Source organism: Oncorhynchus nerka, linkage group LG8 (assembly GCF_034236695.1).
Source record: "Oncorhynchus nerka isolate Pitt River linkage group LG8, Oner_Uvic_2.0, whole genome shotgun sequence".
NCBI lineage: Eukaryota > Metazoa > Chordata > Actinopteri > Salmoniformes > Salmonidae > Oncorhynchus > Oncorhynchus nerka.
This window is the reverse complement of record NC_088403.1, coordinates 65,062,752-65,082,127: the sequence shown is the minus strand read 5'-3', so window position 1 is coordinate 65,082,127 and position 19,376 is coordinate 65,062,752. Positions and strand designations below refer to the sequence as shown.

Here is a 19,376-nt window from a genome sequence, read left to right as displayed (position 1 = left end):
TATGTCAAGGATTCTTTTAGATACAGTGCCAGTCAACAGTTTGGACACTCCTACTCATTCAAGGGTTTTTCTTTATTTTTACTATTTTCTACATTGTAGAATAATAGTGAAGACATCAAAACTATGAAATAAAACATATGGAATCATGTAGTAACCAAAAAAAGTGTTAAACAAATCAAAATATATTTTATATTTGAGGTTCTTCAAAGTAGCCACCATTTTCCTTGATGACAGCTTTGAACACTTTTGGCATTCTCTCAATCAGCTGAATGAGGTAGTCACCTGGAATGCATTTCATTTAACAGGTGTGCCTTGTTAATTAATTAATTTATGGAATTTCTTTGCTTCTTAATGCGTTTGAGCCAATAAGTTGTTTTGTGACCAGGTAGGGGTGGTATATAGAAGATATTACCAAATTACCAAGTCCATATTATGTCAAGAACAGCTCAAATAAGCAAAGAGATATGACAGTCCATCATTACTTTAAGACATGAAGGTCAGTCTATCGTGAAGGTGCAGTCATAAAAACCATCAAGCTCTATGATGAAACTGCCTCTCATGAGGACCGCCACAGGAAAGGAAGACCCATAGTTACCTCTGCTGTAGAGGATAAGTTCATTAGAGTTAACTGCACCTCAGATTGCACCCCAAATAAATGCTTCACAGAGTTCAAGTAACAGATACATCTCAACATCAACTGTTCAGAGGAGACTGCATGAACCAGGCCTTCATGGACGAATTGCTGCAAAGAAACCACTTCTAAAGGACACCAACGAGAAGAAGGGACTTGCTTTGGCCAAGAAACACGAGCAATGGACATTAGACCAGTGGAAATCTGTCCTTTGGTCTGATGAGTCCAAATTTGAGATTTTTGGTTCCAACCGCCATGTCTCTGTGAGATGCAGAGTAGGTGAACGGATGATCTCCGCATGTGTGGTTCCCACCTTGAAGCATGGAGGAGGAGGTGTTATGGTGTGGGTGTGCTTTGCTGGTGACACTATCAGTGATTTATTTAGAATTCAAGGCACACTTAACCAGAATGGCTACCACAAAATTCTGCAGCGATACGCCATCCTATCTGGTTTGCTCTTAGTAGGACTATCATTTATTTTTCAACAGGACAATGACCCAAAACACACCTCCAGGCTGTGTAAGGGCTATTTGACCAAGGAGAGTGATCTGTATCAGAAGACCTGGCCTCCACAATCACCCGACCTCAACCCATTTGAGATGGTTTGGGATGAGTTGGACCGCTGAGTGAAGGAAAAGCAGCCAACAAGTGCTAAGCATGAACTCCTTCAAGGCTGTGGTTGAAGGTGGTTGAGTGAATGCCAAGAGTATGCAACGGTGTCATCAATGTCTTCACTATTATTCTACAATGTAGAAAATAGTATAAAGAAAGTGCCCCCCCCGTCTCATGGACATCTTCCGTGCCCCCCCCCTTCTCATGGAAGTCTTCTGTATTAACCCCGGGAACAAAGAAGCTCCCTGAATGATTTGTTACATGTACTGCAGGTATAGATCTTAAGGGCCCATCTGATGTGTTCCATTCTCTCTCTTCTCTCCCTTTACTTTAAGAGCTCTCGGTGTGCAATCACTACGGTAACGCTCCACGGATGACTGATGGTCTCCATTAGTAAACATAGCGAGCTATATGTGCCGTCTGCCAGGAGAGCCAGTGCCTCCGAACTCTCTTCCCTCACTCTCCCTTCCACTCTCTCTCTTTTTCTTTATCTCTCTCTGGCTCTCTCCCACTCACTCCCTCCCCCTCTCTCTCGCACTCTCACTTCATCCTTCTCTTTCTCTCTCTCTCTCTCTCTCTGACTATCTCCCCCCATTGTACGGCTCTGGCTGCTACAGCTGCAGTGAACGGAGGGATGAGATTGTCTCCCACAAGATGAGTGGAAGAAAGGATGGAGAGAGCAGAGGGACTGCAGATGGGTGAGATATCAGGATGGAGAGAGCAGAGGGACTGCAGATGGATGGGATATCAGGATGGAGAGAGCAGAGAGACTGCAGATGGATGGGATATCAGGATGGAGAGAGCAGAGGGACTGCAGATGGGTGTGATATCAGGATGGAGAGAGCAGAGGGACTGCAGATGGGTGTGATATCAGGATGGAGAGAGCAGAGGGACTGCAGATGGGTGGGATATCAGGATGGAGAGAGCAGAGGGACTGCAGATGGGTGGGATATCAGGATGGAGAGAGCAGAGGGACTGCAGATGGGTGGGATATCAGGATGGAGAGAGCAGAGGGACTGCAGATGGGTGGGATATCAGGATGGAGAGAGCAGAGAGACTGCAGATGGGTGGGATATCAGGATGGAGAGAGCAGATGGACTGCAGATGGGTGGGATATCAGGATGGAGAGAGCAGAGGGACTGCAGATGGGTGGGATATCAGGATGGAGAGAGCAGAGGGACTGCAGATGGGTGGGATATCAGGATGGAGAGAGCAGAGGGACTGCAGATGGGTGGGATATCAGGATGGAGAGAGCAGAGGGACTGCAGATGGGTGGGATATCAGGATGGAGAGAGCAGAGGGACTGCAGATGGATGGGATATCAGGATGGAGAGAGCAGAGGGACTGCAGATGGGTGGGATATCAGGATGGAGAGAGCAGAGGGACTGCAGATGGGTGGAGAATGTCAGAGAGAGGGTGGGATATCAGGATGGAGAGAGTAGAGGGACTGCAGATGGGTGGGATATCAGGATGGAGAGAGCAGAGGGACTGCAGATGGGTGGGATATCAGGATGGAGAGAGCAGACTGGGAGATGGGTGCAGGATGGATGGGACTAGATCAGGATGGAGAGAGCAGAGAGACTGCAGATGGGGGTGGATAATCTCAATGGTGGAGGGTGGGATATCAGGATGGAGAGAGCAGAGGGACTGCAGATGGGAGGAGAATCTCAAGCAGTAGGGTGGGATATCAGGATGGAGAGAGCAGAGGGTGGGACTGCAGATGGGTGGAGAATCAGGGATGGAGAGAGCAGAGGACTGCAGATAGGGTGGGATATCAGGATGGAGAGAGCAGAGGGACTGCAGATGGGTGGAGAATCTCAAGCAGTAGGGTGGGATATCAGGATGGAGAGAGCAGAGGGACTGCAGATGGGTGGAGAATGTCAAGCAGTAGGGTGGGATATCAGGATGGAGAGAGCAGAGGGACTGCAGATGGATGGGATATCAGGATGGAGAGAGCAGAGGGACTGCAGATGGGTGGAGAATCTCAAGCAGTAGGGTGGGATATCAGGATGGAGAGAGCAGAGGTACTGCAGATGGGTGGAGAATGTCAAGCAGTAGGGTGGGATATCAGGATGGAGAGAGCAGAGGGACTGCAGATGGGTGGGGAGAGAGCAGAGGGACAGGATCAGGATGGAGAGAGCAGAGGGACTGCAGATGGGTGGGATATCAGGATGGAGAGAGCAGAGGGACTGCAGATGGGTGGGATATCAGGATGGAGAGAGCAGAGGGACTGCAGATGGGTGGGATATCAGGATGGAGAGAGCAGAGGGACTGCAGATGGGTGGGATATCAGGATGGAGAGAGCAGAGGGACTGCAGATGGATGGGATATCAGGATGGAGAGAGCAGAGAGACTGCAGATGGGTGGAGAATCTCAAGCAGTAGGGTGGGATATCAGGATGGAGAGAGCAGAGGGACTGCAGATGGATGGGATATCAGGATGGAGAGAGCAGAGGGACTGCAGATGGGTGGAGAATCTCAAGCACTAGGGTGGGATATCAGGATGGAGAGAGCAGAGGAACTGCAGATGGGTGGAGAATCTCAAGAGGGACTGCAGATGCAGTAGGGTGGGATATCAGGATGGAGAGAGCAGAGGGACTGCAGATGGGTGGAGAATGTCAAGCAGTAGGGTGGGATATCAGGATGGAGAGAGCAGAGGGACTGCAGATGGATGGGATATCAGGATGGAGAGAGCAGAGGGACTGCAGATAGGTGGAGAATCTCAAGCAGTAGGGTGGGATATCAGGATGGAGAGAGCAGAGGGACTGCAGATGGGTGGAGAATGTCAAGGAGAGAGCAGTAGATGGGTGGGATATCAGGATGGGATATGCAGGATATCAGGATGGAGAGAGCAGAGGGACTGCAGATGGGTGGAGAATGTCAAGGAGGAGAATGCAGAGGGTGGGATATCAGTGGAGGAGCAGAGGGACTGCAGGGGATATCAGGATGGAGAGAGCAGAGAGACTGCAGATGGGTGGAGAATGTCAAGCAGTAGGGTGGGATATCAGGATGGAGAGAGCAGAGAGACTGCAGATGGGTGGAGAATGCAGATGGGTGATATCAGGATGGAGAGAGCAGAGCAGTAGGGTGGGATATCAGGATGGAGAGAGCAGAGGGACTGCAGATGGGTGGAGAATGTCAATGGAGAGAGCAGTAGGGTGGGATATCAGGATGGAGAGAGCAGAGAGACTGCAGATGGGTGGAGAATGTCAAGCAGTAGGGTGGGATATCAGGATGGAGAGAGCAGAGAGACTGCAGATGGGTGGAGAATGTCAAGCAGTAGGTTGGGATATCAGGATGGAGAGAGCAGAGAGACTGCAGATGGGTGGAGAATGTCAAGCAGTAGGGTGGGATATCAGGATGGAGAGAGCAGAGGGACTGCAGATGGGTGGAGAATGTCAAGCAGTAGGGTGGGATATCAGGATGGAGAGAGCAGAGGGACTGCAGATGGGTGGGATATCAGGATGGAGAGAGCAGAGGGACTGCAGATGGGTGGGATATCAGGATGGAGAGAGCAGGTGGACTGCAGATGGGTGGGATATCAGGATGGAGAGAGCAGAGGGACTGCAGTAGGGTGGGATATCAGGATGGAGAGAGCAGAGGGACTGCAGTAGGGTGGGATATCAGGATGGAGAGAGCAGAGGGACTGCAGATGGGTGGGATATCAGGATGGAGAGAGCAGAGGGACTGCAGATGGGTGGGATATCAGGATGGAGAGAGCAGAGGGACTGCAGATGGGTGGGATATCAGGATGGAGAGAGCAGAGGGACTGCAGATGGATGGGATATCAGGATGGAGAGAGCAGAGGGACTGCAGATGGTTGGAGAATGTCAAGCAGTAGGGTGGGATATCAGGATGGAGAGACCAGAGGGACTGCAGATGGGTGGGATATCAGGATGGAGAGAGAGAGCAGAGGGACTGCAGAGGGACTGCAGATGGGTGGGATATCAGGATGGAGGAGAGCAGAGGGACTGCAGATGGGTGGGATATCAGGATGGAGAGAGCAGAGGGACTGCAGATGGGTGGGATATCAGGATGGAGAGAGCAGAGGGACTGCAGATGGATGGGATATCAGGATGGAGAGAGCAGAGGGACTGCAGATGGATGGGATATCAGGATGGAGAGAGCAGAGAGACTGCAGATGGGTGGAGAATCTGGGTGGGATATCAAGCAGTAGGGTGGGATATCAGGATGGAGAGAGCAGAGGGACTGCAGATGGATGGGATATCAGGATGGAGAGAGCAGAGGGACTGCAGATGGGTGGAGAATCTCAAGCAGTAGGGTGGGATATCAGGATGGAGAGAGCAGAGGGACTGCAGATGGGTGGAGAATCAGGATCAAGCAGAGGGACTAGGGTGGGATATCAGGATGGAGAGAGCAGAGGATGGGAACTGCAGATGGATGGGTGGAGAATCTCAAGCAGTAGGGTGGGATATCAGGATGGAGAGAGCAGAGGGACTGCAGATGGGTGGAGAATGTCAAGCAGTAGGGTGGGATATCAGGATGGAGAGAGCAGAGGGACTGCAGATGGATGGGATATCAGGATGGAGAGAGAGCAGAGGGACTGCAGATGGGTGGAGAATCTCAAGCAGTAGGGTGGGATATCAGGATGGAGAGAGCAGAGGGACTGCAGATGGGTGGAGAATGTCAAGCAGTAGGGGATATCAGGATGGGATATCAGGATGGAGAGAGCAGAGGGACTGCAGATGGGTGGAGAATGTCAAGCAGTAGGGTGGGATATCAGGATGGAGAGGAGCAGAGAGACTGCAGATGGGTGGAGAATGTCAAGCAGTAGGGTGGGATATCAGGGGTGGGATGGAGAGAGCAGAGAGACTGCAGATGGGTGGAGAATGTCAAGCAGTAGGGTGGGATATCAGGATGGAGAGAGCAGAGGGACTGCAGATGGATGTGGAGAATGCAGATCAAGCAGTAGGGGTGGGATATCAGATGGATGGAGGATGGAGAGCAGAGGGACTGCAGATGGGTGGAGAATGTCAAGCAGTAGGGTGGGATATCAGGATGGAGAGAGCAGAGAGACTGCAGATGGGTGGATGGAATGTGGGTGGAGAATCAAGCAGTAGGGTGGGATATCAGGATGGAGAGAGCAGAGAGACTGCAGATGGGTGGAGAATGTCAAGCAGTAGGGTGGGATATCAGGATGGAGAGAGCAGAGGGACTGCAGATGGGTATCAGGAGAATGTCAAGCAGTAGGGTGGGATATCAGGATGGAGAGGAGAGAGCAGAGGGACTGCAGATGGGTGGGATATCAGGATGGAGAGAGCAGAGGGACTGCAGATGGGTGGGATATCAGGATGGAGAGAGCAGGTGGACTGCAGATGGGTGGGATATCAGGATGGAGAGAGCAGAGGGACTGCAGTAGGGTGGGATATCAGGATGGAGAGAGCAGAGGGACTGCAGATGGGTGGGATATCAGGATGGAGAGAGCAGAGGGACTGCAGTAGGGTGGGATATCAGTATGGAGAGAGCAGAGGGACTGCAGATGGATGGGATATCAGGATGGAGAGAGCAGAGGGACTGCAGATGGGTGGGATATCAGGATGGAGAGAGCAGAGGGACTGCAGATGGATGGGATATCAGGATGGAGAGAGCAGAGGGACTGCAGATGGATGGGATATCAATCAATCAAATGCATTTATGAAGCTTTTTTTTTTTTTTTTTTTTTTATTAGCAGATGTCACAAAGTGCGATACAGAAATGCCAGCAGTTGAAACACAGGACATGTCTTTACAATGACAGATACAGAATATGTTGCGTTTGCAAGAGGACATCACCTCACCATGTTACCATGAACCCATGCAACAGTTGAATACATGGAAAGGTTTTCATGAGATGGGGGATAAAAGACATAATATTTCCTGACGCTGAAAGCAGTATATGGACCAGGAAGAGCTGCAGTCCTTGATTTGGTTAGCAGTGTTGGTGACAGTGGCCAAGTAAACAAACCCACAACATGGTCGTTGTCCGTAGACTGCTCACACAAATGAGTAATTTTGTAATTTGGGTGAACTGTCACTTTATATTCAGAGTTGACATAAAATGTAGTTTCTCGTTGAATGATTCTTCCTCCTTTTGAGTTTTGTGAACTTTTGGAATCTTTGAACAAAGGTCAGGGGGTGAATTCCACATTCTAATTACAATCTCTCTCCTTGTAAATTACATTTAATTCAATTCAAATTCCAGGTCAGTCTTTGAATTCAGAGATAATTAAATTCCTCTCAATTCCAATGTACATATTCTTTATCCCTTTTTACACTTGTGTGTATAAGATAGTAGTTTTGGAATTGTTAGGTTAGATTACTCGTTGGTTATCACTGCATTGTCGGAACTAGAAGCACAAGCATTTCGCTACACTCGCATTAACATCTGCTAACCATGTGTATGTGACATATACAATTTGATTTGATTTGATGTTTGGTAAATTCCAAGAATTCAATTCCAAATTCATTATCCTTAACAATTCCACAAATTCCAATTCTAATTAAATTGCCTCTGGCTTTCAGGCTGAACACTGTTTCTGTTCAGATAGCCTAGCTATACTGGAAATGTAGAAATACAAGTTGAACTGATTTAAAACAAATCCTGCAGCCAATGATACATTATCCCTTAAATCCATTTACTGGGAAATGTAAAAACACCGAATTCCCAAAGAAAACATTTCATGTTTTACAATTTCAATTTAAAAAAAAAAGTCCAAACTGTCTAATCAATTAAATTCCAGAACTTGAAGATTGTTGAAATTCGAAATGGAACTCAAATAACATTCTCCACTTCATGAGTGAAATCAAGAATTGAATTTAGAATTTCAAGTTAAATAGGAATTGACCTTAACCCTGGATCTATAAACTGAAGATAAATAGCGTCCAATGCAATTCATTGTTCATATTTTGCTCTGTTAAATATCTAAACACAAGGATTCTTAATGCAGAACACTGTATGGTGGAAAAAATGGCTAATTTCACAATTAGCTTTTCCGTAATTAGCCAAATCATGTACAGAAAGCTAATTATGGCGGATGTGTAATTAGCATTATGTAAAGTGCTTCTTTCTACATCTTTGGAGCAATCAGTTTGCCCCTTTTAGATTGAGTCAATGATAAGGGATTGGTTTAGTCGTGAATGGAGGTCAACTTCCCCCCCCTTTCTTCCCCCCTTTCTTGCTCATCTCGTTTCTTGTGATCGGAAAGTGAATGTGGCTCACGTGGTTCGGTGAAGGAGAACGGGAGTGCGGGAGTGGAGCCTTTTTCCAGTGCCTGAAAACTAGGGCGAATGGCGAACAGAGGGGAAATCATGTCATTATGTTGCCGTACAGCACAAAGCGCCCTGATTGCATTCTGGATCCTGACACGTTTTTATGTTTTATTTTTTATATATATTTTTTTACAGTAGAACCAAATGTTCTCTCAGCATGACTGACTCATCGCCTGATTGCCCAAGCACTGGGTGAACCCCTCCCTCCTCCCCTCAGCCCATCCTCCCTCCCCCTCCCCTCAGTCCATCCTCCCTCCCCCTCCCTTCAGTCCATCCTCCCTCCCTCCCCTCAGTCCATTCTCCCTCCCTCCCCTCAGTCCATCCTCCCTTCCTCCCTCCCTCCCCTCAGTCCATCCTCCCTTCCTCCCTCCCCTCCCCTCAGTCCATCCTCCCTCCCCTCAGCCCATCCTCCCTCCCCCTCCCCTCAGTCCATCCTCCCTCCCCCTCCCTTCAGTCCATCCTCCCTCCCTCCCCTCAGTCCATCCTCCCTTCCTCCCTCCCCTCCCCTCAGTCCATCCTCCCTCCCTCCCCTCAGTCCATCCTCCCTTCCTCCCTCCCCCTCCCCTCAGTCCATCCTCCCTCCCTCCCCTCAGTCCATCCTCCCTCCCCTCAGCCCATCCTCCCTCCCTAAAACTCCCCTCAGTCCATCCTCCCTCCCTCCCCCCCTCCCCTCAGTCCATCCTCCCTCCTCCCCGCAGTCCTACATCCCTCATTTCTCCCTCCCTCCCTCCCTCCCTCCCTCCCTCCCTCCCTCCTCCCTCCCTCCCTCCCTCCCTCCAGTAAAGTTGGCTAGGGTTCCTTTAGGTGGTGGACCATTCTTCATACACACAGGAAATTGTTGAGTGTGAAAAACCTAGCAGCATTGCAGTTCTTGACACAATCAAACCACCAGTACGCCTGGCACCTACGCCTGGCACCTACTACCAGTACGCCTGGCACCTCCGCCTGGCACCTACTACCAGTACGCCTGGCACCTACTACCAGTACGCCTGGCACCTACGCCTGGCACCTACTACCAGTACGCCTGGCACCTACTACCAGTACGCCTGGCACCTACTACCAGTATGCCTGGCACCTACTACCAGTACGCCTGGCACCTACGCCTGGCACCTACTACCAGTATGCCTGGCACCTACTACCAGCATGCCTGGCACCTACGCCTGGCACCTACTACCAGTACGCCTGGCACCTACGCCTGGCACCTACTACCAGTACGCCTGGCACCATACCCCGTTCAAAGGCACTTTAATCTTTTGTCTTGCCCATTCACCCTCAGAATGGCACACATATACACAATCGATGTCTCAATTGTCTCAAGGCTTAAAAATCCTTCTTTAACCTGGTCAGTCGATCTTGGAACGAGTTACAAATGTTTTGTTAACTAAGTGTATTTTTTTTATTTTATTTTACTAGGCAAGTCAGTTAAGAACAAATTATTATTTACAATGACGGCCTACCCTGGCCAAACCCGGATGACTCTGGGCCAATTGTTCGCTGTCCTATGGGACTCCCAATCACGTCCGGATGTGATGCAGCCTAGATTCGAACCAGGGACTGTAGTGACACCTCTTGCACTGAGATGCAGTGCCTTAGACTGCTGTGCCACTCGGGAGCCACGTATATTTGATATAGTTAAAGGGGAATTCCACCACCAAATTGAAATTTGAGTCAAATTGTTTTGTCACTCAATGACTTATTACCGTTTTCACTGAAGGTGGGATTTCACAGTTCACAACTATGTAGCCTGGAACGTTATCAGGGGATTTCACAGTTCACAACTACGTAGCCTGGAACGTTATCAGGGGATTTCACAGTTCACAACTATGTAGCCTGGAACGTTATCAGGTCGATTTCACAGTTCACAACTATGTAGCCTGGAACGTTATCAGGGGATTTCACAGTTCCCAACTATGTAGCCTGGAACGTTATCAGGGGATTTCACAGTAACCCTACATTGTTGTGTTCACAGGTCCCACGAGTCACTATAGGCCTGAGTCTCCAATCAGCGTTTTCAAAGAGTTGGACAGCAATAGAGATGGAAGGTAAAGAACCTCGCTTTTACATTCACTGTGTATATATACACTACCAAACATGCAGTGTTACCAAGGTTACTTGCAGTGTTTCCTCTGGACATTTTTGTAGCAGTGGAGGGGGGGGGGGAAGTCACAGAGGGGGAGGTTTCCTTTTTTGTGTCTCTGCCGGAGACATTTTATGTACAAAGAGTTCAAAGTTCAATTACTTTCTACTACTAACATTCTACGGGCACCGTCTAAAATATCATCTCCATCTCCAGAAATGGGACTAATTAACATATTGGTTCAAATGCTTTTATTATGGTGGACCATGCATATAGCCTAAGGTCTACAGTATATTAGCAATTTATTTGACCTTCATTTAACCAGGCAAGTCGGTTAAGAACAAATTCTTATTTTCAATGACGGCCTAGGAACAGTGGGTTAAACTGCCTGTTCAGGGGCAGAACGACATATTTGTACCTTGTCGGCTCGGGGGTTTGAACTTGCAAACTTGCGGTTACTAGTCCAATTCTCTAACCACTAGGCTACCCTGCCACCTCTACACTCTCTAACCCTGCCACCTCTAGGCTAACCACTAGGCTACCCTGCCACCTCTACACTCTAACCACTAGGCTACCCTGCCACCTCTACACTTTAACCACTAGGCTACTCTGCCACCTCCTCACTCTAACCACTAGGCTACCCTCTACCAACCACTCTACACTCTAACCACTAGGCTACCCTGCCACCTCTACACTCTAACCACTAGGCTACCCTGCCGCCTCTACACTCTAACCACTAGGCTACCTGCCTCTACCCTCTACACTCTAACCACTAGGCTACCCTGCCGCCTCTACACTCTAACCACTAGGCTACCCTAGGCCGCCGCTCACTCTAACCACCAGCACTCTCTAACCACTAGGCTACCCTCTAACCACTAGCCTGCCGCCTCTACACTCTAACCACTAGGCTACCCTGCCGCCTCTACGCCTACACTCTAACCACTAGGCTACCCTGCCGCCTCTACACTCTAACCACTAGGCTACCCTGCCGCCTCTACACTCTAACCACTAGGCTACCCTGCCGCCTCTACACTCTAACCACTAGGCTACCCTGCAGCCTCTACACTCTAACCACTAGGCTACCCTGCCACCTCTACACTCTAACCACTAGGCTACCCTGCCACCTCTACACTCTAACCACTAGGCTACCCTGCCGCCTCTACACTCTAACCACTAGGCTACCCTGCCACCTCTACACTCTAACCACTAGGCTACCCTGCCACCTCTACACTCTAACCACTAGGCTACCCTGCCACCTCTACACTCTAACCACTAGGCTACCCTGCCGCACTCTACCACTCTAACCACTAGGCTACCCTGCCACCTCTACACTCTAACCACTAGGCTACCCTGCCTCCTCTACACTCTAACCACTAGGCTACCCTGCCGCCTCTACACTCTAACCACTAGGCTACCCTGCCGCCTCTACACTCTAACCACTAGGCTACCCTGCCACCTCTACACTCTAACCACTAGGCTACCCTGCCACCTCTACACTCTAACCACTAGGCTACCCTGCCGCCTCTACACTCTAACCACTAGGCTACCCTGCCACCTCTACACTCTAACCACTAGGCTACCCTGCCACCTCTACACTCTAACCACTAGGCTACCCTGCCACCTCTACACTCTAACCACTAGGCTAGGCTACCCCACTAGCCGCCTCTACACTCTAACCACTAGGCTACCCTGCCACCTCTACACTCTAACCACTAGGCTACCCTGCCACCTCTACACTCTAACCACTAGGCTAGGCTAACCTGCCGCCTCTACACTCTAACCACTAGGCTACCCTGCCACCTCTACACTCTAACCACTAGGCTACCCTGCCACCTCTACACTCTAACCACTAGGCTACCCTGCCGCCTCTACACTCTAACCACTAGGCTACCCTGCCACCTCTACACTCTAACCACTAGGCTACCCTGCCACCTCTACACTCTAACCACTAGGCTACCCTGCCGCCTCTACACTCTAACCACTAGGCTACCCTGCCACCTCTACACTCTAACCACTAGGCTACCCTGCCACCTCTACACTCTAACCACTAGGCTACCCTGCCGCCTCTACACTCTAACCACTAGGCTACCCTGCCACCCTGCACTCTAACCACTAGGCTACCTCTACACTCTAACCACCACTAGGCTACCCTGCCACCTCTACACTCTAACCACTAGGCTGCCCTGCCACCTCTACACTCTAACCACTAGGCTACCCTGCCACCTCTACACTCTAACCACTAGGCTACCCTGCCGCCTCTACACTCTAACCACTAGGCTACCCTGCCACCTCTAGGCTACCCTGCCGCCTCTAAACCACTAGGCTACCCTGCCGCCTCTACACTCTAACCACTAGGCTACCCTGCCACCTCTACACTCTAACCACTAGGCTACCCTGCCGCCTCACACCCACTCTACACCTCTAAACCACTAGGCTACCCTGCCGCCTCTAGGCACTCTAACCACTAGGCTACCCTGCCACCTCTACACTCTAACCACTAGGCTACCCTGCCACCTCTACACTCTAACCACTAGGCTACCCTGCCGCCTCTACACTCTAACCACTAGGCTACCCTGCACAACCACTCTACACTCTAACCACTAGGCTACCCTGCCACCTCTAACACTCTAACCACTAGGCTACCCTGCCGCCTCTACACTCTAACCACTAGGCTACCCTGCCGCCTCTACACTCTAACCACTAGGCTACCCTGCCACCTCTACACTCTAACCACTAGGCTACCCTGCCACCTCTACACTCTAACCACTAGGCTACCCTGCCCCTGCCACCTCTACACTCTAACCACTAGGCTAACCACTAGGCTACCCTGCCACCTCTACACTCTAACCACTAGGCTACCCTGCCACCTCTACACTCTAACCACTAGGCTACCCTGCCACCTCTACACTCTAACCACTAGGCTACCCTGCCGCCTCTACACTCTAACCACTAGGCTGCCCTGCCGCCTCTACACTCTAACCACTAGGCTACCCTGCCACCTCTACACTCTAACCACTAGGCTACCCTGCCGCCTCTACACTCTAACCACTAGGCTACCCTGCCACCTCTACAACCACTCTAACCACCACTAGGCTACCCTGCCGCCTCTACACTCTAACCACTAGGCTACCCTGCCACCTCTACACTCTAACCACTAGGCCTCTACACTCTAACCACCAGGCCACCTGCCACCTCTGCACTCTAACCACTAGGCTACCCTGCCGCCTCTACAACCACTAGGCTAACCACTAGGCTACCCTGCCACCCTACACTCTAACCACTAGGCCGCCTCTACACTCTAACCACTAGGCTACCCTGCCACCTCTACACTCTAACCACTAGGCTACCCTGCCACCTCTACACCTCTAACCACTAGGCTACCCTGCCGCCTCTACACTCTAACCACTAGGCTACCCTGCCGCCTCTACACTCTAACCACTAGGCTAACCACTCTAGGCTAACCACTGGCTACCCTGCCACCTCTACACTCTAACCACTAGGCTACCCTGCCACCTCTACACTCTAACCACTAGGCTACCCTGCCACCTCTACACTCTAACCACTAGGCTACCCTGCCACCTCTACACTCTAACCACTAGGCTACCCTGCCGCCTCTACACTCTAACCACTAGGCTACCCTGCCGCCTCTACACTCTAACCACTAGGCTACCCTGCCGCCTCTACACTCTAACCACTAGGCTACCCTGCCGCCTCTACACTCTAACCACTAGGCTACCCTGCCACCCCATTGAGGTCTGGGATTTGTTCACCTGTGGCCCAAATGATGCTGCGTAGTGTTTTTATAAATATATATTCTGAAACATGAGGGTTTGCCTGTCTGTAAATACCATGGGCTAATCATAAGCTAGATCTCAATTGTGTTGTTTTAATGTTTTAACTAGTTACCATGCATTGATGAAGTTTACTTTAGCATATATCCACACACACAGTAGTTTTCTCAATTAGAATCACCGTTCTCAAACGCTTCCTTCAGAATAAACTTTGCATATCTTATCAGGTTGTTAAGATACCCTCACCTATCAGGATGATCTTATTAGACTAATATGGTGTTCAAGCCTAGCTAACAAATCATAACTGCCGACCAACTGTATTAAATTTAGATAATATCTTGACTTCGTCTACCTTCGATTCAATGATTGATTATGCCTCTTTCGTAGTGGTCAGTAAGAAAAATGGTTAACTCATAGGTCTCGTTCATCTTGGAATGCGTCTCCTCCTCCCATTCTTTCGTCTCCCAACTCTGTCATTGGTCTCCATGAACATCCCCTCCCGCTCTACCATCCCACCTTGTGTCGTTTGTCTGTGGGCTGTGTTTAACCTCCTCTGTCTGTCTGCTGTGGGTGGGCAGTGTTTAACCTCCTCTGTCTGTCTGCTGTGGGCTGTGTTTAACCTCCTCTGTCTGCTGTGGGCTGTGTTTAACCTCCTCTGTCTGTCTGCTGTGGGCTGTGTTTAACCTCCTCTGTCTGTCTGCTGTGGGCTGTGTTTAACCTCCTCTGTCTGTCTGCTGTGGGCTGTGTTTAACCTCCTCTGTCTGCTGTGGGCTGTGTTTAACCTCCTCTGTCTGCTGTGGGCTGTGTTTAACCTCCTCTGACTGTCTGCTGTGGGCTGTGTTTGTGGGCTGTGTTTAACCTCCTGTCTGCTGTGGGCTGTGTTTAACCTCCTCTGTCTGCTGTCTGCTGTCTGGTGGGCTGTGTTTAACCTCCTCTGTCTGCTGTGGGCTGTGTTTAACCTCCTCTGTCTGCTGTGGGCTGTGTTTAACCTCCTCTGTCTGCTGTGGGCTGTGTTTTTAACCTCTGTCTGCTGTGGGCTGTGTTTAACCTCCTCTGTCTGTCTGCTGTCTGCTGGGGCTGTGTTTAACCTCCTCTGTCTGCTGTGGGCTGCTGTGGGCTGTGTTTAACCTCCTCTGTCTGCTGTGGGCTGTGTTTAACCTCCTCTGTCTGTCTGCTGTGGGGGCTGTGTTTAACCTCCTCTGTCTGTCTGCTGTGGGCTGTGTTTAACCTCCTCTGTCTGCTGTGGGCTGTGTTTAATCTCCTGTCTGTCTGCTGTCTGGGGGCTGTGTTTAACCTCCTCTGTCTGCTGTGGGCTGTGTTTCTGCTGTGGGCTGTGTTTAACCTCCTCTGTCTGCTGTGGGCTGTGTTTAACCTCCTCTGTCTGCTGTGGGCTGTGTTTAACCTCTGTCTGTCTGCTGTGGGCTGTGTTTAACCTCCTCTGTCTGTCTGCTGTGGGCTGTGTCTGCTGTGGGCTGTGTTTAACCTCCTCTGTCTGCTGTGGGCTGTGTTTAACCTCCTCTGTCTGCTGTGGGCTGTGTTTAACCTCCTCTGTCTGTCTGCTGTGGGCTGTGTTTAACCTCCTCTGTCTGTCTGCTGTGGGCTGTGTTTAACCTCCTCTGTCTGCTGTGGGCTGTGTTTAACCTCCTCTGTCTGCTGTGGGCTGTGTTTAACCTCCTCTGTCTGCTGTGGGCTGTGTTTAACCTCTGTCTGCTGTGGGCTGTGTTTAACCTCCTCTGTCTGTCTGCTGTGGGCTGTGTTTAACCACCTCTGTCTGTCTGCTGTGGGCTGTGTTTAACCTCCTCTGTCTGCTGTGGGCTGTGTTTAACCTCCTCTGTCTGTCTGCTGTGGGCTGTGTTTAACCTCCTCTGTCTGTCTGCTGTGGGCTGTGTTTAACCTCCTCTGTCTGCTGTGGGCTGTGTTTAACCTCCTCTGTCTGCTGTGGGCTGTGTTTAACCTCCTCTGTCTGCTGTGGGCTGTGTTTAACCTCCTCTGTCTGCTGTGGGCTGTGTTTAACCTCCTCTGTCTGCTGTGGGCTGTGTTTAACCTCCTATGTCTGCTGTGGGCTGTGTTTAACCTCCTCTGACTGCTGTGGACTGTGTTTAACCTCCTCTGTCTGCTGTGGGCTGTGTTTAACCTCCTCTGTCTGTCTGCTGTGGGCTGTGTTTAACCTCCTCTGTCTGCTGTGGGCTGTGTTTAACCTCCTCTGTCTGTCTGCTGTGGGCTGTGTTTAACCTCCTCTGTCTGTCTGCTGTGGGCTGTGTTTAACCTCCTCTGACTGTCTGCTGTGGGCTGTGTTTAACCTCCTCTGTCTGCTGTGGGCTGTGTTTAACCTCCTCTGTCTGCTGTGGGCTGTGTTTAACCTCCTCTGTCTGCTGTGGGCTGTGTTTAACCTCCTCTGACTGCTGTGGGCTGTGTTTAACCTCTGACTGCTGTGGGCTGTGTTTAACCTCTGTCTGCTGTGGGCTGTGTTTAACCTCCTCTGTCTGTCTGCTGTGGGCTGTGTTTAACCTCCTCTGTCTGTCTGCTGTGGGCTGTGTTTAACCTCCTCTGTCTGCTGTGGGCTGTGTTTAACCTCCTCTGTCTGTCTGCTGTGGGCTGTGTTTAACCTCCTCTGTCTGTCTGTGTTTAACCTCCTCTGTCTGGGCTGTGTTTAACCTCCTCTGTCTGTCTGCTGTGGGCTGTGTTTAATCTCCTCTGTCTGCTGTGGGCTGTGTTTAACCTCCTCTGTCTGTCTGCTGTGGGCTGTGTTTAACCTCCTCTGTCTGCTGTGGGCTGTGTTTAACCTCCTCTGTCTGCTGTGGGCTGTGTTTAACCTCCTATGTCTGCTGTGGGCTGTGTTTAACCTCCTCTGTCTGCTGTGGGCTGTGTTTAACCTCCTATGTCTGCTGTGGACTGTGTTTAACCTCCTCTGTCTGCTGTGGGCTGTGTTTAACCTCCTCTGTCTGTCTGCTGTGGGCTGTGTTTAACCTCCTCTGTCTGCTGTGGGCTGTGTTTAACCTCCTCTGTCTGTCTGCTGTGGGCTGTGTTTAACCTCCTCTGTCTGTCTGCTGTGGGCTGTGTTTAACCTCCTCTGACTGTCTGCTGTGGGCTGTGTTTAACCTCCTCTGTCTGCTGTGGGCTGTGTTTAACCTCCTATGTCTGCTGTGGGCTGTGTTTAACCTCCTCTGTCTGTCTGCTGTGGGCTGTGTTTAACCTCCTCTGACTGCTGTGGGCTGTGTTTAACCTCTGTCTGCTGTGGGCTGTGTTTAACCTCCTCTGTCTGTCTGCTGTGGGCTGTGTTTAACCTCTGCTCTGTCTGTCTGCTGTGGGCTGTGTTTAACCTCCTCTGCTGTGGGCTGTCTGCTGTGGGCTGTGTTTAACCTCCTCTGTCTGCTGTGGGCTGTGTTTAACCTCTGTCTGCTGTGGGCTGTGTTTAACCTCCTCTGTCTGTCTGCTGCTGTGGGCTGTGTTTAACCTCTGTCTGCTGCTGTGGGCTGTGTTTAACCTCCTCTGTCTGCTGTGGGCTGTGTTTAACCTCTGTCTGCTGTGGGCTGTGTTTAACCTCTGTCTGCTGTGAGCTGTGTTTAACCTCCTCTGTCTGCTGTGGGCTGTGTTTAACCTCCTCTGTCTGCTGTGGGCTGTGTTTAACCTCCTCTGTCTGTCTGCTGTGGGCTGTGTTTAACCTCCTCTGTCTGTCTGCTGGGCTGTGTTTAACCTCCTCTGTCTGCTGTGGGCTGTTTTTAACCTCCTCTGTCTGCTGTGGGCTGTGTTTAACCTCCTCTGTCTGTCTGCTGTGGGCTGTGTTTAACCTCCTCTGTCTGTCTGCTGTGGGCTGTGTTTAACCTCCTCTGTCTGTCTGCTGTGGGCTGTGTTTAACCTCCTCTGTCTGCTGTGGGCTGTGTTTAACCTCCTCTGTCTGCTTCATGGAGAATGGCCACAGTTCTGTTTCCCAGTGAGATGTTAACATTTCCTCACAGGCTTGCAGAAAAATCAACTGAGTTTCCAATGAGCCTGTTATCTCCCTTTCCTCATCCACCCACATCCCCCCCCCCCCCCCCACTGCCTCTGAAAGAAATCAATACTGTGCAAGCTAACTAGGCATATTTTCCGGGAGAGGGTGGCCCCGGGATTGTAAACTAAACATGCTATAAAACATATGGCCGCATCAGAAGGAAATGCTTGCGCAGCTTTTTTAATTTTTTTAGCTAGTGGCGCGGTGGTTAATGACTTCCTGAGCCTCTTGATGTTCACCGTTATTCAGCCTGCGTCTGTCCCCTCCCCATCGCTGAGGTTCTGGGAGCTCGGCTTAAAACAAACACATTACTAAGCTAAAATATATTCCGCTTGTTTTATAAGTCAGATATTTGTTTCAGTCAATCCGTCATTGGGATTCTGGGCTCGAGGGGGGTAGCTCCAACATGCCCCGGCGCCAAGCGCAATTTAGATTGCTTTTGCGCATGATGTACCTGATACTAGCACAGTTTTCCATGTACCGACTCGAAATGCTATTAGTATGCACGTTCTAAATAGGTTGTCTTTTTGTTGCTAATTAGTCACCCTGAAACGCTACACTTTTCTTAATCCTTTTGATAGGAATATATCATTATATGCAAATTCAGCGATAATTGCACCCTATCTCATGTGTGTTATATATTTATTCCGTTATCGTTAGTAATTAAGAACTTCGATTCCCCCTCTGAAATAAATAGGAATGTAATAAAATGTAAAAAAATGACCCCCCCCCCCCCCCCAGCATGAAGGTTCCCTCCAATAGGAAGGGTTTAGATTCGTGGATTTGTGGTTTTACCAGTTCAAAAAGGGAATCTGAAAGCAGACATCTTTCTTTTGGTTTAGACATGGTAATGCCATATCATATAAGATAAGGAACATGCTTAACTTTGGTCTTTTTCTTCTTCTTCTAAACGTGGTCTTAGCGTTGTCTTAGCGTTGTCTAAACATGTATCGTAGGCTCCTGGGTGGGTTTCTGCTTCTCTGTGTTATGTTGCCCTAAGCCTTCAT

General features: G+C 50.1%; 1 protein-coding gene across 4 annotated transcripts in view; it reads left to right on the top strand.

Moving 5' to 3' along the window:
- The window catches only part of LOC115133681 (glucosidase 2 subunit beta-like), a 321,308-nt gene that overhangs the window by 38,458 nt on the left and 263,474 nt on the right, over window positions 1-19,376 (top strand). For all 4 annotated transcript variants that reach the window (XM_065021985.1, XM_065021984.1, XM_065021987.1 and 1 more), the window contains exon 7: window positions 10,480-10,552. In XM_065021985.1, the coding sequence (XP_064878057.1) occupies window positions 10,480-10,552 (73 nt within the window). The remainder of the gene's footprint in view (window positions 1-10,479; window positions 10,553-19,376) is intronic.